Source organism: Oenanthe melanoleuca, chromosome 5 (assembly GCF_029582105.1).
Source record: "Oenanthe melanoleuca isolate GR-GAL-2019-014 chromosome 5, OMel1.0, whole genome shotgun sequence".
NCBI lineage: Eukaryota > Metazoa > Chordata > Aves > Passeriformes > Muscicapidae > Oenanthe > Oenanthe melanoleuca.
Window position 1 is genome coordinate 52486590 of NC_079339.1, and position 27410 is coordinate 52513999.

Here is a 27410-nt window from a genome sequence, read left to right on the forward strand (position 1 = left end):
GTGTGCGGGGACCGTGAGTGTGTGGGGTGCTCTGGGTGCACGGTGTGAGCGGACTGTGTGTGAGGCACTACAGTCTGCAATGTGTGTGTAAGGGACTGTGTGTGAGGCAGCACAGTGAGCAGCGTGTGTGTGAGGGGTCTGTGAGCCTGAGAGCTCCTGTGACAGCGTGTGTCGGTGGGTCGGGCTGTGCGCGGACCGTGCGAGCGCGGCGGCGGCGGCCGAGGCCAGGCCCGGCCCGGCCCGGGGGGCAGCGGCCCCGCACGTCAGCGAGCGCGGGGCGGGCGGCGGCGGCGGCGCCCTTAAATGCGGCGGCGCGGCGCGGGCAGCGCGCAGGGCTCGGCGGCGGCGGGGAGCGAGGCAGCGGCGGCCACAGGCACAGCCACCCTCCCACCCAGCATGTCGGGCACTCGGGCGTCCAACGACCGCAGCGGCCACCCCGCCACCGGCGGGCTGAAGCGGGCGCGCAGCGAGCCGGGCGGTAACAAAGTGACGGTGGTGCTGGGAGCGCAGTGGGGAGACGAAGGCAAGGGCAAGGTGGTCGACCTGCTGGCCACCGAGTCGGACATTGTGTGCCGGTGCCAGGTGGGTGCCGGGCCGGCTCTATCAGCCACTCCCTCGGCGCTTCTCCACCCTGCGTTCCCTCTGGCTCCCGCTTTCCCCCGGCTCCCCTCGGCCCGGCGCCTCCTCCCCGTGCAGGTCCCCTCTGTTCCCCGCTGCTCCGCCTTTCCTCTCTCCAGCGCTCTTTCCCTGCAGCTGCCGCTTCTCGCTCCTGCCGGTCTCCCCCCCTCCCATTGCCCGTCCTTCTCCCGCAGCCGGCGGCGGGACGCGAACGTGCCCGGGCGGGCAGCCCTGTGCCGCACACACACCCCCCGGCCCACCCCGTCTGCGCCTCCAAATGCCACTCGGAAAGAAAAAAGCCCTGAGCTATAAATATAAATAGCTGACCCTTCACGATAAGCGACACTGGATCCCGAGGTGCCGGCGGGCGGGGGCCCGGGGAGGAGCCGCTGCGGGCGCTGCCCGGCCCTGGGCAGCCGAGCCCCGCGGCCGGGGTGCGGTCACGGCGTGCGGGGATGTTCCCCTGCTGCTCGGGGGGACTCCGGGCGTGCTGCTGCTGCTCCGGGGAAAAGCGCTGTGAGCCGGCCTGGGGGCCAGCCGGAATAAACCTCAGCAGTCTGCCAAAGTTTTACTGCAGGGGCTGTTTTGGTTGGGCGGGCTGTGTTCCCTGCAAAGCGCTTGGAAGTTTATTCTTAAAAAAATAAAATAAAATAAAATTGGGCGTGTGTAAAATAGGGGGGAGGAAACCCGAGTTATGTAAAAATAAGGATTTAGAGCTGCATGAAAACAGGAAACATCTTGCATGGCTTTGTTTATAAGGTATTTTTGAGTTGAATAGATTGTAAGCATTCTCAAAACAATGCATTTAAATGCATCATATAAAGCAAATTAGACACACAGTTGATTCCAGATAGAATCATAGAATGGGCTGGAAGCGACCTTAAAGATCATCCAGTTCCAGTCCCCCTGCCATGGGCTGGGACATCCTCCACTAGACCAGGTTGTTTAAAAGCCCTGGCCTTGAACACCCCCAGGGATGGGCAGCAGTAATGGTAATAACTTCTGAAGAACTGTTTTCAAACATTAGTAATGAACATATTAGACCAATACAGCTAATAATGTCTGTTGTCCCTTTAAACTGTGTGAGCATATTAAAAAGTAGTCAGTTTAGTCCAGCTCAGCTGGTATGTACCATGAAATTTATTCTGCTTTAAAATGCACGATAGCTACTAAAAAGCTACAGACATCCTTGAATCCAAGATAATAAATCCAAGGACATTTTTCTCATTAAGTGTATTATGTAAATAAATGTTATCATGCAGGTTAAATATTTAGAAGGTGGAGGAAGTATTTTCATTTGGGACATAAAACTCCCAAGATCTTGAATCACCTTGGGGAGAAGTTTCCCTGCAAAAGGTAGCTAATAAATAATGCATTACCAGGACCATAGTTTTTTTTTCCATATTTATTTCCCCCTTGCCTCCCTCAGCAATGTATTACTAGGAATTTAAACTCCGGTCTTGGGATTGCTCTGGTGGGAAAACAAAATTTAAAAGTTTTAGCTGAGGAGCAGCATTTCATGGAGTCAAGCAGTGCCTTCTCATGGGGTTACTGTTACTGCTGTGAGGAGTCACATTGGTTCTTTTTAGGCTCAATTTTGAGGGGTGCCCTGAAGCTGCTTTCAGGACAGATTTGCTGTCCATCAAGTGAGCTAGTTTGCAAGTGGCCCCCAAGTGCAGCCTCAGAATGCCCTCTGAAGAATACAGGAGTGTGTGTGTGTGTGTGAGCATGCCAGAAGGGTCAGTGTGTTAACAAAAGGCTGATGGCTTGGATGGTTTAATGTGCTGCTGGGCATGTTAGATGATCTTTCTGCAGCATGATGAGACCAGGATGGATGGAAGGCAGGTGGAGCTAGGAAAAGAGTTGTTCAAAAGAGTATTCCCCAATACACCGTGTGTGAGACTATAATAGGATTCCTGATATGCTGGTTAGAGGAAGATATCTTCAGGATTAGAGTTCAGGGCTCACTATAAAGCATTTGGAGAAGAAAATATGAGTCATGATTTACTTTTGAGTGGCAAGTATTATGTAAAGAGAAACTTTAAAGAGAACTGGATTTTTTCAGTAGTTCAATGGGTGTTTTGTGCATTTGGTAATTTTGATTGTGCCATTTTAATTTAATATTTCATATTTTCAAAGCCAATAATGCAAGTAGATAATGCTATATGATTTTTGCCTTTGTTAGAAGCCTGTTAAAGATATGCACATATTTAAGGATGTGAAGAGTACTGATGAGTTCTCAGTGTGCTAATAGCAGGTCATTAACTTTCAGGTGTAATCACTTTGAGGGGAACTTCATCAATGCTGTGTAGTGCCATGAGAAAGCTCAATCTTTGGACCAGAAACTTGCTGCTTCACAGTGCTCCTGGAAACTAAGAAGAACTTTCAGTGCCATAGCACTTGTGTATTAAAAGCAATTTCTTAAATAAGAAACACTGAATGACTGACTCATTAGAGATTTTAGAGAAAATGTTTTGCACAGACTTTGTTAGAATATAGTGATTGACAATGTTACTTACTACCTGATGCCTTGTCCACTCCATTTTCTGAGACATTGATGGAAATTATCTTGAACAGCTTGTTTTAGTCCTCAGTAAAATGGAAGTAGAAAAAGCTTGAAAATTAAAATCTGAAAAACGGATTTTCGGGTCTTCTGAAGTAATGTCCCAGCTACAGTAATTCTTCATTCCAGTAGATTACTCTTTGAGCTAACCTTTTAAAAAAGATGAGGCTGCCCTCCTCTCTGTGTAGGGATATCAATTCAGGACCAGACTGAAGTTTGAAGGGGTTTTAAAAAACAGTAATTCCCTAATGTTTCCATGAAATGAAATAACTTCCATTAAATGTTTCACAAGTATTTTAGTGTGCTGTTTTAATGAGAATAATCTGTGACATCAGTTGCTGTAAAGGAAATTAAATTCTATTTTCCGGGATACTGGGGAAAAAAGGCAAGCAGATAAATGGCAATAGAATTCCATCTCAGGCACAAGGGAGGCTTTAAAGTATGGTAAAAGAAAATTCTGCATTAAAACCCCAGCCTCTGTAATTTTCCTGAGTGTTCAGAATTGCACATGAATTACTGACTTAATTTGTTGACCAGTGCTTAGATTACACACAGTCTGAGTTCAAAATTATTAAGTATACACCATTTAGTGACACTAATTTAAATATTAGTTATTAGTTCCCCAGAAGTAATTTATTTCATTTCACCTTTATACTTGTAGCATTCTTTGTGAAAGAGGATGTTTCAGAAACGGTAAAACTCTGAATATTCTTGTGGATGATGCTGTGCAAAACTTTTCACAGGCTGCTTTCATTAAAATACCAGATACACAGGCAAACAAACCCATATAAAGAAGCAGAAAAGGTATTTCTAAATAAACTAAAATGGAGAACATCAATAACATTTTTTCCTCTAAACTGCTCTTTCAGCAAGCAAAGACATTCAGAAGAAAAACATTAGAGACTAATATTTTTCTCTTATTGTGGCCTCCTGGGACATGGAACTGTCACATTATGCCATGCAATACTTTTAATCCTTGGTATATTTTTAGGAAAGGGTGAAATCAAAGATTTCAATGGCAAATATTTAATTTTTGTTTCTTTAAAGAGCAGGTTTTGCCTATTTGTTTAAAGCTTTTAACTAAGAATATTGGACAGAAAGATGTGACTTCACTTTTTATGTGGCCTCTTAGCATGTTGTCAGAGTATCAGATGAAGTAATTTGGATACATATAACATCGGAAGACTGCTTTGGTGTTGTTCAAAACATGATTTCAGATCGTGACTTATCTGTGGTAGCTTTCATTCCAGATGTACATTTCTCACATCCCCTCATTCCTTGTTTTGTGTCTACCATCAAAGCTAGAACTGGTGGCTCTTCTGGTGTTAGCTGGCTGAACTGGTGTTTGCTACCAGGTTTTTAGTTAGCTGGTTTCTCAGATCAGTTTTGGAGTATGATCAAACAGTCACCTGTCACAAGTGCCAAGGGGCCAAGGTGGTGTGCTTCCAGAGGGCCTGCTTGGACTAGAGCTGTTCCTAAAAAGTCACACATCATAAGTTCTCAGTTAACTGAGGCCAGCTGGTTGTCATGCAGTTCTAGCTGTTTCCTTAAGGTGAGACTCTGCAAGGCACACTGTAGTAATAACTTTTCACTAAAAATGGCCCATAAACAATTTGATTAAAAAATTCAAAGGGAATGAAAGATTTTCCAAAAGCTTAATGTAAAAAAATAGGAAAGCTATCACTACTAAATGTGTAGAGGCCCTGTAGATCACAATCATGGTTACTGAATAGATGTGTAAACCAGCTGCAACACAAATGAATGTCTTTCTTCCCTTCACACCAACACCAGTGGCAGTGATTCAGCAGCAGGGACTAGGCCAAGGCAGTTTTTAAGAAATTTTTCAAGCTGTCATTTGGTACTGCTGTTTCAGTGTGCCCATGACAATGCTGGATGTGTCAGTCCTGTGACAATTCTGCCTTCTGGAAGCAATCTGCCTGATGTTATTTGCATTTCCTTAAGAACTGACATGTAAGAAGCAACACCAAATAGGAAGAATGTGATTGTATTAAGAAGAGCTGCTATTAGATTTTTTTTAAGCTTCTCATATGAAAGTTTCTGTTTTGCATTAAATATGCAGTCACTTTTAAAAGTGTTTGTTCTATCAAATCTGTGCTTTCAAGTTAAGAATGGCTTTATTTTCAGAGATCATCTGGTCTTTTGAGGCACATGGGCAAAAATTACAATTGATGTTAATAGTGAAGAAAAGCTGAGGAGGTTGAAAAGGGTACCAGAAAAACTGGCTGTTAAGATCTGTTGTGGTTGAGAAGTTCACAGTTACTTGGACTGAGAGGCTTACCCAGGTCATAAACCAAGGGTGGAGTGGATTATTTTCTCTATGTAGTGGATGTTAACAAATAAGTTTGAGAAGGTCTTAGCAGTAAAAAAAGCTTGGCAATGTTTTGGGTTTGAGGAAACATTGCAATATTAGGGAACAATTTAAGGGTGAAGAGATGTGCCCAATGCTTCCATACAAGTAACTATTGTATATTTATCGTAGGTTTCCCTATTTCCTTGTGTTAGTGTTTTAATGAATACAATGTAAATATTGTATATTTCAGTAACAGTACTTTGAGGAATGCAAAGGAAAGTACTGTGGGCAAGTGACTGAATAATAAAACCCAAGCGTGGCAGAAATGCCAGACGAGTAGTTTCTCTGGGCGCTTTAGGTGCGAGATGGGGAGGTTCCCTTTGTTCCTCTGTTGCTGCTGACAGGGCAGGGGAAGCAGCCACACGTTGTTGTGACTTGTCCCTATTGATCATGGGCTACTGGAACTGTTTGTAACAGGGATTAAATTAGGGCGGTTTTATGTGATGATTATGTGGAGTTACAGTGGCTTGTTGGCTGTTTTTCTCTGTGTGTCATGTGTTGCTTTCCTTTCAATGAGATTTAACTGTGATATTTAGTGTAATTTTTCCCTGCAGGATAAAGTAGCATGGAAAGACTTTAATCTCCTAATGATTTAGTGCTTGATGATCTTCAGTGAAGAGATTGATGACCTTGAAGTCATGCATGTGCACTGACTGCAGGACTGGTGTTTTTGATTTCTCAGATGTTTGGAAAGGCTGATAATCCCATTTGCATGTATACTCATACAGGTTTCTAAGACAATTTTTGCAAGATTCTCTGCAAAAACACAAGTAAGTTTTATTTTGCTATTCAGCACAGGAAAGGATTTAAGTGTGAGTTGTTTCTTTAGCTGTGATTAAGTAGTCCACCCTTCCAAACTTGAAAATTTTTTGTAGTGATCTGTCACTTCTGAGGTACTTCATCCGATTTTATTTTTCATTATGCCTATACATACTTACATGCCACACTATATCATTTTAGGCTTTAGAACAACATGGTGACACTGCTATTTTAAACTAGCCTTTCCTTTGGGCATCAGGGAGATCATCTCAGAACCACCAGGATTATAAATACTGTATGAGAAGGTCAGGTTTAAAGTTTCCAAATCTCCATAAGAAAGCAAGCTTAATTTTCAATCCCCTTTATAAAGCCTGATGAATTTATTATCCTCTACAAGCATCAAAAGAAAACAGCTGAAAATTAAACTGAAATTACATCTGTTCTATTTCATTCCTGTTGTTAACTTGTTTACAGATATAAGAAAAGTTATGTTCATATCCTTGGATCATATTACTTCCCTCAGGGACATGACTATACTTCTTCAGCAGAGAGAATTAAAGACAAGCAGATTTATCTAGGTTTTTTCATGGTTGATTTCCTTTATTTTAGTATTCTGCTAGCCTTAGAATATTTTTTCCACTGTAGCATTTCCTACCTTGAATTTATATTCTTTGCATCTGTTGCTGGAGTAAATACATATTTTGTTGTAGTGGTATGTTGTTTTGATGTGACTTGACAAAACAATGAGTTTGAGAGAAAAAAACTAGGGTTTGAGTGTCTAATTTGCCTACACAGATTGTTGTTTAAAATCTGAGTTGGATTAGACTTGGCTTTTCCAGTGGGATTTTTCAGATGCTTAGGAAGACCAAGGTTAGCTGTGTAAATTAGGATCATTTTTTGTAGTAAAGAAATAATACTACATTACTGGTGCAATATATGATACAAGCTTCAGGTTTATTTGTGCTACGAATAATTTTACTAATTATCTCTTGAGGTTTTAAAAGGTCTCTTCCCATGGGAATTTGGGAATTTTTGAAGACATCGCTATTTTAGTTGAGGCTGTGGGATCCTATGGATTTTGCTCCTTTGAGACAGCAAAGGGGCAGGAGTCAGAGCAGTTCTGTGCAATTGTTTATACTTGAAGTCATTATTGCTACATAGTCTTGGGAAAGAAGAGCCAAACAAACTAGATTTGGCTGAGGGTGGTTGGGGCCTGGAGACAAACTTGCAGCTCAGACCAGTTGTTTGTTACCACCTCAGCTTTAAAAATCACCATTCCCTCAGTTCTTGTGGTCTTAAGGATACTTCTGATTATTCCCAACCCACCTCTTCCTAATAGGTTGAGTTAAAAAATAAAAAAAAGTTGTGGTCCACCTCTTGAAACCTGAGTTGGAGTGAGTTGGGTGTTACTTGGCAACAGTTAAACTGGAAAAAATTAGCAAAAAAAGCTTCCAGTAAGGGAAACTAACAAGCACCTACAGCAACAACATTCCAGCTGAATGTGCAGCACTTCCAGTAATTGGCAGAAGTTTTCACACACAGGTGATTCAGTGACATTGTTCTGAAGGGTCTACATGTACAAAGCACTTAATGTGTTGCACTTGTCTGACTGGATTTTTTTTTCTAATACAAATGATGCTCAAACCTTGTTTGCAACGGTGTAAATAAAAGAAATCCCATGAAAGTCAATGGATCTGCATTATTATAAAGTTTGTGTCAGAGCCAGTCATGCTGGTAGCACTTATTAGCTACATTTATTCAAATTAGTTCCAGGCAGTTGCTGATGTAAATTAGATATAGCCATTGTTAATTAATTGTAAAGAGAAGAAACAATTTCTATAACAATGTTCCTTCTTATTTATTCACATATAAATGCTATAATAAACTGAAGAAAATTACTCAATTCAGGTAACAAAACAAATATTTTGTAGCCTGCTTGGTAATATGATGAGAGGTATTTGGCCTGCAGATACAGTTGAATTTCAGAAAATATTTTGATCCATTGATGGATGGAATTAGTATTACTGGGACATTTATGAGGAGAGAGAGACGGGAGTCACAGCATTTGTTTTCAGATGAAGGCTTCCTAAACTGCTGTTTTGTGGCTGGTATTTCAATTCATAGATTATAAATTCATATAATAATGCCAGAGGGGATCAACTTGTAATCTTGTCCCCTGTACCAAGGACACAGTATTCTAGTAGCAGTTGCATGACTGCCAAAAGGAGAGGTAATACAATCTTTCTACTCCTACTTGATATTCCCATTTATACACACAAGGTTTGCCTCAGGCATATCAGCCAGTACTGAAACTGTGTTCAGATAGCCCCATGTGCTTCTTAGCACAGATATCTCCTTCAACTACGTTTTTGTTTCTAATTTGTTTATTCAAAGCCTGGTTGTGACATTTCATACATTCACTGCATGTGGCAGTGGCTGAGGAGCTCTGTGTACTGCTGGTGTGTCACTCACACCATGGTGGTGTTTGCTGCAGATCTTCAGGAACCAGCTTCTGTTATTTCCCCATTGTTAACTGGAAGAGGGTGAGAACTCATCTCTCTGGTACCCATCAGAAATAAACCTGTTTCTTGCTCACACTCTAGTTAGTTTGAAACTATCCTCCAGTTTTAAGGTTTTTATATGTGATCTGATGATTTTTCATATAAGTCTACTTAATCAAATTGTGTTTGGGCATTGTGAGTAGCACTAAGCAAATGAAAGATGTTCCAACCAGGAGGGCACGTGTTAACACTCCTCCACACCACTTACCTGGCAAGAGCAGACAGAAACACCTGTGAGCATCAGGACACCCTTCCTGTTCAAACATTTATCATTAGGCTAATTGGGAGAATTGAGTTCCTGCTGCAGGTACTGGACAGCCTCATGGCTGCTCTCAAATGAAATTCTCTATCTTGGGATATTTTGGCTGCAGAAAATAGGGAGATGATTTCTAAAACAATACAGATCAAAGCAGCTGCCTTTAAGCAGTTTGGGAAGTGGGTTTGTTTCTTCATGGCTTTTGTAAGTTCTACTATGAAGACAATGATTGTCCTTTGGCAGCCTGTTCATAATAATTATCAGTTCCCTGGTGCTGTTCATGCCAGCTACAATTGTTAACACTAAAATATAGCTTCTCAGTTTAGCATAGTGATGCAGTTCTGGTGTTCAGGCACCCTTGAATTGTAATCAATGTACATCAGTGCATCAATCCAATACTGCAACTAGATCAGTACATAAAAAGCTTGGAAATGGATTTTCTTTTTAAATAAAGTGTTGTATTGAAAAAAAGACCATATAATGTTGCATGGGGTAGTTTAGCTCCTTCTTCTTCCAATACTGACACAATATGTAATTTTACACTTGGATTATAAAATTTCAGAAAATATGGATTAAAATCTTCAAGAAGAAAAAATAAAATTTTATCTGAGTACAATGTAATCACTTATTTAAAATTATTTAAATAAACACAGACCCCACTGTGGCTGTGGAAGGGACATACCCTGGCACAGGGGAAATATATGAGGAGTGTATATGAATGCCACTGGAGCAGCTTCCCTCATGGTACCTTCCTGGGAACAGCATTTCCTACAGTAGAAGGGCTTCAAGAGGATGCCTAGTCTACACAGAAACTTATTTCTAGTCATACCATAATTTCACAAAACAGATCATGCCAAAATGGCACTGATGATTAATCTGTCAGAAGTTGTTGCCTTAAAATCCCCTTTGTTAGAGACATTTTTTTAAGATCTGAAGATCCCAACTCTAGGGACCCAGGAAACTGAAGATAAATTTCAGGTGGGCTCTGTGCTGCTTGGCAGAGTCTGGATATTAAATGAAGTTTATGGTGTTCATGTGTTTGAAACAAAGGCTTAGCAGAGGCTCCAAAAGTTTCTTGGTCCAAGAGGAAGCATCCTGAGGCTCCAGAGAGCACTGTCACTCACTGTATTAGTGTTCCCACCACCTTAATGGAATAGCATTTGAGGGAAAGAGGGGAGCTCACACAGTTGCAGTGTACCAGGCAGTCATCTGCACCTTTGGACATGTAGTCTTCAAATTAACCCCACATGAGATTTAAGGTTCACTAATATTTTGTTAGAATAAATGACTTTGATGCTCAGAACTGGAGTAAAATTGGAAAAGGAGTAGATGTCTTTAATAGCTCAGCTGTTTGGCTGCCAATATGCTGTTAGAAAATCTATGTAACTGAACATTAGAAATCACTGAGATGACCACATAAAAAACTGAAAATATCTCATCAGACCAGTGTAATGTTTTGCAAGTGTGATCATGTCTCTTGGGTGTTTCAATGCTCTGCTACTGCTTCAGATATATTTATAAAAGTATAATTAGTTGAGCTGTAAAAATATACTTGGAAAACACTTGTCTGGAAACCCAGACAAACATGAGCAATGCAAAATGCAGTTCCAGAGATGTCAATACTAGTTTTTAATTGGAGAAATGCTGGTTTTGGTGGTCTGTTCACTGAATTTTTGGTGTATGTTATCTATCCAGAGACAGAGCAGAGATTTTGGTCATTAAAGGATGCACAATATCTGATGATATTTCTCTGCTTCAGCATTTTTTATATATGCCAACTTTCACAAGCTGATTGTTTAACTTCCCTTTTTAAGCATTTGCTAAAGAAAGAGCATTTGTCTGGGTGTTAGTTGTTCAGGAAATTTTCCAAAAGCATAAACTGTCTTTCATAAGCATTCTCATACTAGTGTATCCCACCTTCTGAAATTTCAGGATACAAGAAAATACCTTTGACTATAATTTAGGAATGCTGTTATCTCAGATTGTGAGTTCTCAAGCCTGACTTTATTTGTTCATATTCATTGTAATTAAGAAGAGTATAACTATAACATTGTGACAACAAATACTTAAGCAGCTTGAAAATGGTTCCCCATTTTCTCAGGAAAAGAGGAAATTGTTACTTGTAGTAGAGGTTATATTGGTATTAAATGATGGAATTAATTCTTTTAAAGTTTCCCTCTTGCCATCATCTGTAGGTGAGCAGAAGAGGAAACTGGGAGTCCCAGAAGAAGTTACTAGCTTTTTTCTCAGCCTGATAATAAAATAAACCAGTGTTTCAACCAGTGCAATCCACCAGAGTCAGACCTCTTAAATATCATGTAAAGTTATATTAAGACAGGGGGGAAAAGACATAAGCCTGCTGAGAAAACTGGACCTTTAATTCTTAACATTTCTGGTCAAATCAACTCATGACCTTAATTTGCTCACCTCTCTCCAAGTTTCTGTGTTGCCACATCATTCTCTTTTAAAGCTGTTTGTGGAATAGCCATTTATTAAGGAAAATACCAGCTTCTATTCTTGGTTCTGGTGGATAGTCATGTAAATCATGAATTTTAGCAGACTCCGTAAAGTGGTGGTGGTGGTAACTGGGAAGATCATTTCTTGACCATTTTCTGGGATGATCCTCTGTAGGACTTCAATGATTGTTGTGGGTCCCTTTGAACTCAGGATATTCTGGGACTGGCAAGGTCATTCAGTGAAGCTGCTAAGTCTGCAATGCTTCCAACCTGACAAAGAGCCTCTGTCTTGAACACACCAAGAGAAGCAGTGGCTGTTAGTGCTTGGGCAGGTGGGAAGAGCTTCCATTCAAAGGGAAATATTGGGCTTAAACTCAAGGAAATGTCCATGTACAGAAGATGCCTAAGAAGGATGGGTTTGTGTAGGCATGTCAGAGAAAGGACTCCAAGGTTGGTTGTTAATTTCTTTTCCCAGAAAGCTTAAGTTCTTGTCTAGCTTATGCCACCACTCCTGTATTAACTCCTGCTGTGCCCCAGCCCTGCCCTGACTTCATGGTAAGCTTCTGCTTCATAACTCTACAAAGTACTGCTGAACTTCTTTGACCCCCTCACTGTCCTGTCTGAGTCCTTTTTACAATGCTGCAACATGATAAGAAACTGTGAGAAAGCAGTGATCAAAGATGTGTATAAATAAAAAAAGATGGTCTTGCCAACTCGTCTGCTGAGAGTTTAGACCATTATTCTTCACATGTTTCTTTCTCTTGCAGGGTGGGAATAATGCAGGCCATACCGTGGTTGTTGATGGGAAAGAATATGATTTTCACTTATTTCCTAGTGGCATCATTAATCCAAAGGCAATTTCTTTTATTGGTAAGACATCTTGGAACTTACTCTAAAAACTCAGATTTGCTTTAACATGAAGAGTTACTCTATTTTCATCCTCAGTTTAGCTTCCACTGTTAGAAAACTGAAAGCAAGAACATCTTACCGTGTTCCTTATACTTGATGGTAAAGTTTGGACCCCACCCTCTACTTGCACTCTGTTTTTATACTTTCAGAAATAAATACGCTACTCTTTGAGCACACAAATGCCAGGACTTAGCTAAATGAATAATAAAAATTATCTCTCACATCTCTTTACTGACTTCCTGGCCCCAAATGCAAGGCTCTCTACTTAGGAGGTCATCATCCAGCCCCCTTTTTGTTCACACCACCAGCTGTTTAGGGTGATGTTGTATTTTGCTATAAAGATACTTGATGCAGATGGCATCATAAAAAGATTTGCAGCATTCACTGGACATTAAGCTCATGTTTAAATGGTAGGCAAATTTAAGCCTCTTGTCCAAAGTTTTATGAGAGAAATTGTGTACAGACTGCTCAAGAAATCAGTGTAAGTTCCAGTGAATCATGGAGTTTCAGTTTTGTTCCATTTAATAATTTCCAAATGGATAACTGGAATCTATTAAACATGTTTTTTTCTCTCATAGCTAAATATGGTACGTTGTCTTGCTTTCCTGTTTACTCCCTTGTCAATTAGTAACGACTGTATCTTGAGTTATGCTAAATTTAGGCTGAGACAGGCTCTTGCATGTATTTCTGACATTCCCAAGAAGGAGGCAGCAGCTGTTTCCAGCCCACTGCATCACTAATCCTCCCTGTCTCGCCAGTGCTGCTCTCCATCTCTTGTGGGTTCTCTTTTGTAGCTCAAAAGCTGGGAGAAGGCATTGCTAATGTATCACAGCATTAGCTTGAGCTGAGTTTAAAACAAAGACCGCAATATTGAAGAAAATTTCAATATTTTCACACAGGCTTGTGAGTGTGGTAAGGCCAGGGACTTCTTTGAGCTTTTCCCTGTGAACAATTGAGGCTGAAGTTGCAGGGCAAAGTCCCCCATGAACAAAGAGAAGAATCCGCTTACCTCAGCTGGCTGTGCAGCAGCCTGGTGTTCATGCCTGAAACAGGCCAGCTCTGCCTGTCCTGAGCTTAGCAGCCCAGCAGCTGCTTACCCCAAATCAGGATTTATCCAAAAAGCTCTCAAGATCACTTCGTGTGAAATCTAGTTTTGCTTTTTAAATACAATTTTAGACAGCAAGTGTTTACAGACCTTGCATCCTAAAAATAAGTCTTTTATTCCTTGCTTTAAAATAAATCATTTATGTTCCCAAAGGTAATGGAGTGGTTATACATTTACCAGGCCTGTTTGAAGAAGCTGAAAAGAATGAAAAGAAAGGTTTGTATCAAGTAATTTTTAACCTACCTTTATATTGGCAGCCAGATTGAGGGTTTTTGTAAGCTGTTGATTCTGACCATAAGTATTCAGTGCAGTAATAACATTCTGGATTTTAAATGAAGAAACTGTATTTAAAATGTTGAAATGTGTGGTAGTCTTGAGTGTTTTCAAAAGCAGTCTTTTCATGTGTTCCATGGAGTTTTATGGCATTTGATGCCACATTTGATGGAAAATAAATCCTAAGAAGTGTGCTAAGCTTCCCTTGACCTTAAATAGAGATGATTTAACCCAAAATTTCTGTGCCCAAATATAAAGTCAGTTGGTTCTGCTTTGAGCAAGGCTTTAGACCCTCTGACCTTCCAAGATCCTCTACTTCTTAGATTGTTTTATGTTTCTCTATTTGCTGTGGCACAAAAGGAGTTTAAGTAATGTATTGTGTAGCAAGTTAAACAAGAATATTTATTTAAAGAATTTTATGTAAACCACAGCATTCTGGAATTTAAGAAGTATCTTTGTCCATACCAAAATGAGAAAGCTGATAAGTCAGAAATGAGAAAAGTTTCTCAGCAGAAACATTGCTGATATTTTATATTGTTTTCATCCATTTTGTCTGCAGTTATCTTAGCAAGAAGCCATATAAACAAGCAAAAAGGCAGAAAAAGTAAAAGCAAATGTCAAAGCTCGACCAAACAGCACAGCTGAAATCCTTCTTTCTTCATCTTTTGACAGGTTTGAAAGACTGGGAGAAAAGACTGATTATATCAGATAGAGCACATATAGGTAGGTGAAGATTGAATGGGGGAAAACCCTCACAAATGATTATTCAGGTCATGATGTTAAATTAAATTATTATTCCACAGAGCAGCTATGTTTTTAATCTAACACAGGTTCTTATTATGTTGAGTTAATCTGAAGCATGATAATGGAATCTGCATCCACTGAAGAGTGATGTTTTTCATGTTTTCACAATGTTTAGGGAATACTCAATGTGTTTTCACTTGAGGAGGCCTGTGCACTGTCAAGGACAGCAGAGGCACTTTGTCTTGAAATTATGGTTGTCTGATTTAAATAATACTTTTTTCCTTTTTTCTCTCACTATATCCATTTGATTTTCCACTACAGTGTTTGACTTTCACCAGGCAGTAGATGGACTCCAGGAAGTGCAACGTCAAGCTCAAGAAGGCAAAAAGTAAATATTTTCAACACCCTTTAATAGTTATACAAATTTGGAAAATCAGTGTAATTTTGGAAAACAGAAATGCTGTGTGTGTCTCTGAAGAGCCTTATTGATGTTACTAATTCTGTTCCTACTAGTTCTGATCCTACTTATGTTAGTGAAACTGTCAGCCAGACTCAAGGCCTCATGCTTTACTGAATGCCATGAATATTAGCAATACTTATGCAAAGCCTGAAAGCTGCTATATATTTATTATTATGTAACTTTAATATGTTTTTATGTCTCAGATATCCTGCCCAGTATATGCTATAGGTGAGCTTTGACAAAATTACTTGACATAAAGTGTATTTTTGCATGTATTTATACAATAGCTGGGGGGTGCTTCTTTTTATTTAGTATTGGCACAACAAAAAAGGGGATTGGACCAACATATTCTTCCAAAGCTGCACGAACAGGCCTTCGGATTTGTGACCTCCTCTCTGACTTTGATGAATTTTCTTCAAGGTACAACTATTTCCATTTCTAAATATTATGTTAAAGAGTGATACATTTTGCCTGACAGATTTGCTTTTAAGGAGATGTTTTTAAATATGCCTCTGAATTTTGTATCTAAATTGTCTGGAAGGAGAAGAAAACTAAAGAGTGTGTGTGTGTGTGTGTGTGTGTGTGTGTGTGTGTGTGTATTTCCTGTACTTCACAGAGTTTCTCATTATTTAAAATGTAATTCTGAACATTGGGAAATGCACTGGTTGAGGTGTAAGAGCCCTGGGTATTTTCCCCCTATAGATTTCAGTATATACTGTACATAATATAAACTGAGTTCTTGCCAAAGGTTCTGTGATTCTGTGACTATGTTCCTCATAGATACAATTTCACTTTTTTACAGATTTAAAAACCTGGCACAACAATACAAGTCAATGTTTCCCACATTGGAAATTGATACAGAAGGACAATTGAAAAAGCTAAAGGTAAGGATTTATCACTTGAAATATTAATTTTAATTTTAAAATGTAAAAATAAAGTGTACCAATACCACTTACTGAGCTAATTTAGATGAAAAATGCATATGTTCATTACTACAAAAGCTTTTAATAAACACTAGCTATGCTTTGTAGTAGAATGTTCTCTTTTACTGTAGGCATTAATGTAAGCTTTGTGGAGGATTTAATTCTCCTACAATATTTTACTTTTTGGAATGTTGTTTAAAATGACTGTTGTATCAAAGTAGTCAAGAGAATGCAGGGTCATGGCTTCAATTAGTGTCCAGTATGTCTGTAGGACTTCTTGCTTACTGAAGAGTTGTTTGTGGAAGCATGTTTCAAGATCCTGGTATTACAAGAAAATTGTCTTTTTACAAATAAATCCAAAAAAGCCACTGGTAAAACAGTTTTCATGAATATGAAAGAAAAGAGAATGTTAAAAATATTTCTTACCTTTCCCAAGTTTTTTCTTATACGTTTTCAGAGCTGACACCCTGAGGATATTTTTTAATGTTCAGAAGGAGTGATATCTTTTTCTTTTGGTGCCTGGACTAAGTCACATTCTCAGTGTGACTAGACTATAGACACACTATCTAAAGACTATAGCAACAAAATTCAGTAGGTATACCACATGTCTGTGAACAGAAATTATACAGAAATTATGGCATTCTAATGCCATAATTAGTCATGTTTTCTTATATGAATGGCTCAATAGATTGAAAGGAGTGTAAGCTAATGTTTGTATTTTTCCAAAAAACACAGTTATTGAGGCTGGAAGCTTAGACTTATCTGTATGTTTTGTCTTTCAAAAATGAACACAGTGTTCCCTGCTTCCAGCTATTGTCTGGGGAAGCTGACACTTGTACTCAATTTGCAGGGATATGCTGAAAAAATAAGACCCATGGTTCGAGATGGTGTGTATTTTATGTATGAAGCTCTTCATGGCTCCCCAAAGAAGATCCTTGTTGAAGGAGCCAATGCAGCATTACTTGATATTGACTTTGGTAAGTTATAGTCTAAATTCAGCTTAACTCCTAAGAGATGAGTTTTATTTTGATTAGTTCTATTTTGATTTGTGTTTATATTGACTTTGCAAACAGCAGGAAAATAGAGAAACAAAATAGTCTTTCCTTAATAGGAACAGATCTCCCAGAAGTAAAGCTCATTAAGACAGAGATTGTATCATTAACAGGATAAGTGCTTAGGGTTTAAATATTGATTTTTATTGAAGTTTATTCCAATGCAGCTGAAATTTCACTGCAGATATTCTTCTCTTGATTGCTTTTTTTGTGTGTGCACATTTCCAAATAATCCAGGTACTCATTGCAATGCTGCTGGGAGAAGGATTAAACTGGTGCAGCAACCTCTAAGTCTTGCCATACAGTTGGTCTCTGCTCTGCTTTCTTACCAAAAGTCTAATTAAATCAATGAAGAAAAAAAGGACTGAAGAGATTCTCCAGTCCAGAGTCATAGTGTAGAAACCATGACTAACCTCCTAAGACTTAGACAGTTTGTGGCAGATACTCGGAGCCACTTGTGCACAATGTTGGGAATGCCAGACTGTGACCTTTACACCAGGCTCTTCATGAATGTAATGGAAATAATTTCTGTGATACGCAGAACATTGAAAAAAGCTTTACACAGCAGAAGCATCACTTAATAGATCCCATGCCTAATGGAGGTAGTATTGAGATGCTTTTGAATTTCTCCCTTGTGTGCAATCCTCGGTGAAAGTTTTAAAGGATGAATGACACGTAATAAAAAGAATTTGCTTCCCTCTTTGGCTGATATTCCAGTTTAGCTTTAAAAGCCAAACATAGAAGTGAAAACCTTCTTTGAACTGATAAAGAAAAGTCAGGTTTTGTTTCCTCCCGTTGCTGACAGAGGCTGTGTGCTGTGTTCTGACAGGCACGTACCCCTTTGTGACCTCGTCGAACTGCACGGTGGGCGGCGTGTGCACCGGGCTGGGCGTTCCTCCGCAGCACGTGGGCGACGTGTACGGCGTGGTGAAGGCGTACACCACCCGCGTGGGCATCGGCGCCTTCCCCACCGAGCAGATCAATGTAGGTTCAGTGCTGAACGCCTGCTAAACGCAGCTGGCAGCAGGTAACACTGCAATGGGCTCAGGGTTGTTCCGCTGTAATAACAGTGCTGAGCCATCACACCCATGAAGAGAGGAGAATTACATTATGAGCTGAAGGTATTTGTTATGAGAGGAGAGAAGCACGAGTGTGATGATGTTACGCTGCAGTGAGCACGCTTCTGTTGTAATGATCAATGTGAAAACAGATGTCATCATCTTACATAACATCATTAGGTGCATTTCAGTGGTGAGAGTTTGTTGTGGACTGGAACTGTCAGTGCATCCCAGAAGAGCTTAAATTACAAGAACAACTTCTGTGCTTAAAAGCCTGTGTTCTGTGTGATTTATAGAATAAATAGTGTGTATGTCAGCCAGTCATGCACAAATGGGTCAATAAAAAGAAGGGAAGAGATTTTGGTTATTTTAAACTGTCCGCTGTACTTTCATTATCAAGAAACTAGAAAGCTCAGGATATTGATTATGAGCTATGTACACAGCAATCTCTAGGGCAGTGTTCCAAATTCGATTTAAGGATTTAGTCACTAAAATCCTTTCTCTAATGGCTCAGATGAGTTGATGGTATCCTTTGGGTTTATGAATCGTGAACATAAAGTTTCTTCCTTCTTTATTTTTACCACAGTATATACACTGCCAGTCTGAATGAAACAGCTGGCAGTCTCACCCTGTCGTAGAAGCAAGGAGCCCTAGGTGTTTTGACCTAGACATTGTACAAGCATTGGTCTTGTCCCAAGCATTTACAGTCTTGTCCTCAAAACCAAAAGATGTCAAAAGACCAGATGAAGAAAGTAAATGCAAACAAAATTTTATAAAGGATTGAATTGTCAAGGAAATCTTCCTGTTAGATGAAGGAAGAAAAGTCTCTTCTTGGAACATAAAAGTCCATTAAATACATGATTTGAAATGCTAGTGATTGCAATACAAAAATCCTGTGCTTGAGGGGATTTGTTATCTACCTTAGTCCTCTCTTAGTAATTTTTTTTCCCTGAAAAATAGCTTTCAAATTGGAACAACTGTATTTTTCTTGCTATTAATCTATATTTGTTTGAATTTGTTTTCCAGCCATGTTTTCAGTGAAACACCATCAGCATTCTCTCTGTCTTATCCTAGGAAATTGGAGATCTTCTACAGTCCCGTGGCCACGAATGGGGGGTAACTACAGGCAGAAAGAGACGCTGTGGCTGGTTAGATCTTGTCATTTTGAAATATGCTCATATGATCAACGGATTCACTGCGTAAGCATCAAAGATTTTGCGCTACATTTGGAAGTGATAATTTTGTGCTTCGCAGAATAAATATGTAGGTAACATTATTATAAGTCCAGTAAAGTGTCACATTTTAAGCAATACAATAATGCACAGTGGGAAACTGAGAATTGTCTTAATGCTAATAATAATCTAATTCCTTTGGCTTTTTTTTTTTTTTTTTCAAATTAAGTGATTTTATGACATGACAGCTGTGATTTTTTTGGTGCATGTTTTCACTTTGCTTTTATCAGATGGCCATTGTAGATTGGACCAGGTTATCGATTTTCTAGTGCTTTTGATCCAGTGCTTTCACACTGACTTGTGCCATGGTCTAAAACCTGTTGGGTCTGAGGTTTGGTTGAATCTAATAGATCCTACTTGTAGAACCAATTCTTCCTCATTTGGAGCCACTGCCTTGATAAGTAAAATTAATGGAGTGAAACAAGGGTATAGCAACTTTTACAACTTTCATTTCAGTTTCAACAGGTTCATTTATTTACAAAGGTGTGGTCAAATATTGTGTTGTAAATTCTGCTTTTAATGGGCTAATTTTTATTTAATTTGGGACTGAGTGGCTTCCTTGGTTGATGCATTCTGGCAAACTTGTCCATATATGCAAACACATGACCCTGAGCATTTTAATATATTATAGACTGAAACAGAATTCAATATTGTTTATGCTACTAATGTTACAAAGGAACAATTGTCTTGTTCATTAATTTATCAAAAGGAGTTTTTAGCATTGGGGTTTTTTTTAATTGAATTTATATTCTGGTTTAATTTGTGCAGCTCTAGTTTATGTGGAAAACTTTAAGAAGGCATTAGGTTTCATTTCATTTCAGCTATGTACAATTACTGCACTCCTATCAACAAAACTATATCCTCTCTGATAACTGTGATAGCTAAAAAACTTGGGGAGATTAAAAAAGTTGAAGAACTGGGTCTATGGTGCTTATTTTTCAAAAAGACTCTTCACTCAATCTTTTAATTCATCACATACTTACCAAACACATACAGCCTGGACTATTATGCACATACCTTTCTAAATTCTTAGCTGCTCAGATTTTTGTCAGGAAACATCTAGAATGTTGTTCTGCAGAATTTGACTAGTTATAAAATGCAGTTTTATTCAGATCAGTGACTACTGCAGTGTCTTCTTGAGGTCCCACTTTTGTCTCCCAGTGTGCTCATTCACAAAATTAATAAGGTTCATTAAACAGACAGCACAGCCCAGGCACTGAAAGTCAGAATGGGATCCTTCCTAATGAACTGCACAGGTGGTTTTAGTAACCAGACTATGCTTGTTCTGCTATAAAAGTGTAATTATTCAATAAGTCTGTCAGAGAGTTGTGAATCTGTAGGAGTAACAGAAATAGTCACTGTCAGTGATGTCATACCCATCCAAACCAGGCCCAGCAGGTGCCACTTTCCACAGTCAGAGTGCATTTTCATGCACACTGTGCACCTGTGTGAGCAGCCAAGCATTTGGAAATGTTGAGTATTCATCCCAGAGGCGTGAATCCAGTTAACAATGTTCATAATTTAATACATTTGTGTATTTCTGCTGGCTGGGTTGCTTGAGCTGGGTTTGTGAAAGGGGAAAAAATGATGGAAAGTATTAAAAAGGAGATTCATTGTGTGTAACTAACTGATGTTTTTTCGTGCAGTTTGGCATTAACGAAACTGGATATTCTTGATGTCCTTGATGAAATTAAAATTGGTGTTGCCTACAAATTGGGTGGAAAAAGAATTCCATATTTTCCAGGTAAGTTGTTAAACCTCTGTGTTCATTTTTATATTTCCTGCCTGTTTAGCTGATTTTGCATTTTAGAATCAGACTTGTTTTCTTTTTCACTAGACATTCTGTGGCAGTTCATGGAGCTGCAGTATCTATATAAAGGTGGCTGTACCATTACATTGGCATTTTCCATTTACCTTGCATCTGCATACAATGGCAAGAACTTCAGAACAAATGAAATCTTGTGTTAGGGCCTCTATATGTTGTCCCATTTGATTTTTATTGGCAAAATGGGGGATCTGAAAGTTAGCAAGACTTGAGTCAGTGAATGTGTATCATTGGCAATAGCATTTAATGAAGCAAAATTGAAATAAAAGCTGTACAAAAATGAGATGGAAACAAGCAGAATAAAGCTCCTTCTGGATAGCTTTATTAAGCTTTATTAACAGCAACAACACTGTACTTATTAAAAATATATATATTGTCCCCTCAATAATGATTCATGTTAACACTTTTTAGATGTTATAATACATAATTTTTCACATTAGTGGTGTTGTCTTCCAGGAAAAGGGGTTTGTTCTGTGGAGGTATGGGAGATTCCAGAGGCCCAGGGTGGACTGGCAGCAGCCAGCTTCCCCCCACTCTCAGAGGTTCCTGGCTGTGGACACAATGAGAATTCAAATGGGGAAAAGCTTGTAGACATCAGAGTTTTTCACAAGACTGATTAAACCTTGTTCTGTAAATATGAAACTCTCTGAGACAGTAATGCCTTGTCTACTCTTTTATTCTGTGCAAATCTGAACCAAAAAGTGGAAGTACTGTAAACCTCAAAAAATCTTATTTCCTCAAAAATAAAACCATAGTGTTGTTGTTGTTGTTTACTCCATGTTGACAGCATGAAGTACATTCTACAGTCTTTGGAAGAGATAACAGCATTCCTCAATCCTCTTAAATCAGATTTATCTTCCCAAGTGTCAGACTCTACCCTCAATTAAGAATAAAGGAGTAAATGATTGAATATACTAGTAAAAATACTATTTCCTCATATATCAGATTTTAATTGTTGTCAAAAGATTTTATTGGTCAAGAGCCATAGGTCTGTTCTCTTAAGGCAGAGCAGCTAAAATCAACTGTGACAAAAATTGTTCTTCCACAGCTAACCAGGAAATACTACAGAAGGTGGAAGTAGAGTATGAAACAATGCCTGGGTGGAAGACTGACACAACTGGAGCACGAAAATGGGAGGACCTCCCACCCAAGGCCCAGAATTACATCCGCTGTGTGGAAAACCATGTTGGAGTGCCAGGTAAACCTCTGCAGATGTCCATATGAGGATGCCACAGCATACAGACACAGCTCTGTGAAAGTGATTTGTTGGTTGGAAGTCACTTTATTTGGGCAGGAGGGAATGAAAGTACCAGTGATTGGGCTGATGGGGGTAAGTGACAGCAAAGGGTGGTGTTCAGCAGGCAGGTCTGTAGTGCTGCAGAGAGCTCCAAGCTGCTGCTGACAAGGATTTAACCAGAGGAAAGATAAACATGTGTTGTTCTTGGCCAATGGCCACCTTCTATCAGTGAAAACTTTGGGGTCTGTGCACCGTGTTTCAGTGTGTAGTTAGGCTGATGTTCTCATCTCCCCCTTTCTCTCTGCATCCTGCACTGCATCCCTGTTTGAACTTAGATGTCTTTGTTTTGAGATTTTTTTCCATTCTTACTCATATAAGGAATTGTGTTGCATAACAGGTACAACATAACGTCAGATTGCTTAGCCCAGTTCTTCCACTTTGGAAAAATGAGAATCTTAACATCATTGATCTGCAAAGGTCAAGCCAACCAGTTTTCTTCAAATCTAACTGCCAGAGCTCTAGATGTGCCAAGAGCTAGGTGTGGCATGAATGGTGGAATTTACAAGGAAATTTCCACAGTAATAAGCTTGGAAAGCTGGCATGTGTGCTTTTGTTTCCCATAGAGCACCTCAAAGGTCACATCAGTGGAGTACAGGCTGGTTACAATTGTGGCAATTCCTGTATCCATCATGGATCAGGAAACATCTGATAGCAGAGGCTGAAACTCAGAGAATGGCCTGTGTGTAGTCAAGGACACACAAGGGATGTGTAAATACAGCTCCCTTACCTTTATTCCTCTGCTTTGTTGTGTAAAGTCAGGATGCCTTGCTAGGTTTGATGGCTAAAGGAGACCTACCCACCAACCATGGGCAATAAAATGGCAGTGGAACAGCTACAGTGTGGAATTTGGGGTGGCTGCTCACACTGGATAATGTTTATGGTTAGATCCTTACATTTAAAGATATTACAGTATTTAGGCATTACTGGCATCTCCTGTTCCACATCATGCAGACTTCAGAGTCTGGCACAGCTGTGGCTTCCTCTCTGCAGGGATGTAGCTAAACATCCTGTCACTCAAAACAGTGGCACTTAAACCTGCAACAAACATTCCTGACTTTCTATTAGGCCTTCCATCTGCAATGCTTTGTGTTTATGGTATAATTATTTCATGCTTTCAAACTTCAGTATACTGCACTTTTAGTCCAGTAGTGCAGCTGGAGTAGAGGGATTTTTGACAATGAAACTTCCTTCCTAAAATTGGTCAGTCTGTAGTGAAGCATGATGAAAGGTGAAAATTATTCCAGTTCATTGATTATAGTATTTACCCTCAGTAATTGTTCTAACAGATGTGTTTTCCTCCCTAGTTAAATGGGTTGGAGTTGGGAAATCAAGAGAGTCGATGATCCAGCTGTTTTAAACAAATGAAGAACTTCACTGATGAGAAGCACAACTTGGCGTTCATTGGTTCCTTACTGCTTCCTCTTTAAATGGAAATGCTATTTAAAACAAACAAATTCTTCTAGGAATTCAATAGAAACACAACATATATTCTGTATTGTAACATTTTATTTAAGTTTTCAGTGTAAAATCTCCTTGGTGTCCATCATTTAAAAAGTCAAAAAAAGTATTCCTAACAAAATAGGGAAATCGTTTTTTTCAACTGATCCGTGTTATTATTTGAAAGTACTTTACACCTATATAGTATTTTTCCTTGCTGAAACCAGTATTAAGCCTTTTCCAGTAATTATTGGGTAACTTTAGAATTGTGAAGCTTGGATTTTTTTCTTTAAATGTTAAAATATCTGTGTATTTGGGTTGGCAATACTAGGGCAGATACCATGCACTGAAATTGGTTGAATTATAAAGATTTTCAGTTCATAAAATACAGCAAAGTTAGGTGGGTATTTTTGACTGCACAAAGCAAAGCAAACACAATTATGTGTAATTTTTATATAATGTTTTTGATAGCCTACTAAAATGAATGGAGAGCAGCTAAAATGTAAAATGTATTTATTACAAAGCCTATCCTAGTAACTGAGATAACATCTGTAAAGGGGCCAAACTGGAGAAAGCTGACCTGTGTAATACTTCCTTGAACTATTCTGTGTACTAACAGACTGGAAATTATCAAGTGTGTGGCCTTTCTTTTATGCAGTAGGAAAAGGAATGAGTGAAGGGGGAAGGAATAGAGACCTCAGAGTACAAAACACATGAGAGGAGTGAGACAGCACGCTGCTTTTTCTCCATGAACCTGGGACATTTCTTCCTGCTAGTCCTGTGATTGAAGTTTCCCAAGTTCTACTGTGGTACTCCGTTGAGGAGCCTGGGACTTGTGGCTCTGTAAGGCACTTGCTTCCACAGCTCATAGGTTTCCAAGAATAAATCAATGCATGACTCAATGATGACTGCTGCAGTATTTACACCCCTCACACATTTTGACCTTCCTCAGCAAAATGTAATGCCTATTTATAGAAGGGGATGACACGTGGCAGCCAGGGTTGGGACATGCAGAAACTGTGGAGAAGTCCCACAATCTCCAAGAATGTACTTGGACTTCTTTGTGGATCTTCTAATTTGTAATAATTATGCATTAAAAGCTCTCAAAAAAAGCCTACCTCTTGTAGAGGAAAAAGATTAATCTAGAGACGGAGTTATTCCCTAACTGCGAAATTCTCCAAGTAGATGTTCCTTTTTTATATATGTCTCTGAGAGCTATAACAATATTTTTGTGTCATTCCCATGGGCTTTGGAAATGGCATCACATCCTCAGTGATGCCATTATGCAGTGTGTAAAAACAGCCTTTTTCTGACATGGTAACTCCAAGGGTACGAGATGATAAGACTTGGCATTAGAAATGGGGAAAAAAGGAAAACCTGTCAGGAGGATCTTATGCCATACTCATCCCCTTTGTCTCACCTCACTCAATATCAAATGGCAGATAATGTTCAAAGCCATTTGTGTCAAAAACACTTCTAAAAGTACCACTGCAAAGCACTAAATGTAACTGTTTAGAGATGTTTTGCTGCTTGTAAGGCAGCCTGTAAGGCAGAATTCTTACACCATCCAGCTCTGGTGCAGTCTCTCCATGCCCCAGTTGTTTGCAGTCTGGCTTAATGCACAAGCAAATACCCTTTTTCTCTAAAAAAATCCAACAGAAAAGATCCCAAAGCTGTGAATCCTTACTTCTGTTTTAACTCCTTTGTCCATCTTTGACAAACTGTTCAATCTTGCTGCTGCTGGTTTTGCAATCTGTAAAATTACAATTAGTAATACATCCTCGACTCTTCAACACTGCTTTCTGCAGTTCCCTGGGTCAAGCCCTGCAGTCCTTGATCTGAATTGAGGAGGAAGCTCACCCCATGGTATTTATGGCTGTTCTGATGAAAGACCAATGGGATTTCTGACCTTATTTAATGTTTGTGAAGCACTCCTGAAAGATACTTGCTAAGTGCTAATTATCACAAGCACTGTGAAGTGTGCCTCATTTGTAGGAGGTACTTTAAGCATAAAGATGCTTGGAGATACAGTAATTAAGTTTTGTTTTCACGTGGCTTAACCCTGTGACATTTGCCTTCTGAATGATCTAGATCTGTCCCTTTTCTTGGCCCCATCTCCCTCCATGCATTTGTGCTGGGAGGTGGCTGCTGTATTTAAGCTTTGGTTGATTTATAGGCAAAGTCAACAGTGACTAACGAGCCCCTTGGTGTGCTGGATAACTGGATTAAATTATCTACTCTAAACTGAGTATTTGGTATATTGAAGACAATTGCTTTTATAGCGTAATTTTCACAGGATTACTTTCCACCTGATCTTTTTATTTTCCATTTTTCCATTAAGTATCCATTAGATCCACACAGCCTGTCCTTGCTTTCAAGGATTCATCAAAAAAACCAGTGATGTTGTCAGTGAGCATGATGTAATAGGCAATTATCTCATGACTTACTCTGTTACCATAAAAATAATATCCTGCATTTCATTTCATGGCATGGATATTTAAAATAAAAGTTCTACTCCTATTAAATTTTACATGTGCTGTCATTGAGTTAAATGAGAATAAGTTCAGGCTTTTATCAGAAAGTTCTTTAATCTACTGAGGGACACAGTGCTTAATAGGAACATTTTAACTTAAATTTCCTTTCATTTTGTCTGTTTTCCATGTATGTTATTTTGTATTGTTTGGAATTTCATTCAATAACAATCTGTGATAAATTTAACTACTTCTTTCTCCCCAGCCAAATTCAATAATAATGGCTAAAACTGGCTGATGCATCATCTGGTTTAATATCTGTACGGAAGAATCAGGGTAAACATTTACTGAAAGGCCAAAATTTATGGTAAAGATTATAGTTTTTTAAAAGTACAATTACAGATTCACTCCTGCACAGTAATGTTTTTGAGATATTTTCTGACACTTAGTCTTACAATATAGCCTTCCTAGTCAATTATACATGTCCTAACACATTCAGGATAGAATTTTGAAGCTTTTGTAATTTTTAAATTTGGCTGTATAAGGTCTTACAGTTGTGGCATAATGCACTTTATAAGAGGAAAGAAAATGAAGCATTTCCATAGTAATGTGCAATCTATACTTACACCTTATGCAGATTTTTTTCAGATGGTTTTTGATCCACACCTGTTTATTTTGTCCTTGAAGATGTATTAAAACAGATTTAAAGTAACAGTGCTTGGTCTCTATTTCTCTTATTTTTAACAAACTTCATACAAAAACCTGGTTTAATATTTCATGAATTTTAGAAAATAAGTAGCAGCATTAATGAATGAATGTATGTTTTCTCTCAGTCTACTAATTTTCAGAAATTTCACAAATTCCATAAACTTCGCCTCCCATTTACAAACTGAGCACAGATCTATTTTTACCACTGGGATTTGTGGTTAGTCATCTTTAGTTAGCTCCCCTGAGTGACCAATGATTTTATGAAGAAAAAATACAATTTTCTAAGTGATGCCGAAATTCTTGCAATAAAAGTTGGTTCAGAACTGATGTGA

General features: G+C 39.0%; 2 protein-coding genes across 3 annotated transcripts in view; both read left to right on the forward strand.

The window, feature by feature from the left end:
• INF2 (inverted formin 2) overlaps window positions 1–27410 on the forward strand; it is a 312339-nt gene that overhangs the window by 74595 nt on the left and 210334 nt on the right. The gene's annotated exons all lie outside the window — the stretch shown is intronic.
• Window positions 333–27084, forward strand: ADSS1 (adenylosuccinate synthase 1). Its single transcript, XM_056493353.1, has 13 exons — window positions 333–582; window positions 12352–12454; window positions 13752–13814; window positions 14544–14594; window positions 14937–15003; window positions 15388–15495; window positions 15878–15959; window positions 16849–16975; window positions 17880–18034; window positions 19183–19307; window positions 20987–21084; window positions 22214–22363; window positions 23767–27084. The coding sequence occupies exons 1-13, from the start codon at window positions 397–399 to the stop codon at window positions 23817–23819; spliced, it is 1368 nt and encodes a 455-aa protein (XP_056349328.1). The 5' UTR covers window positions 333–396; the 3' UTR covers window positions 23820–27084.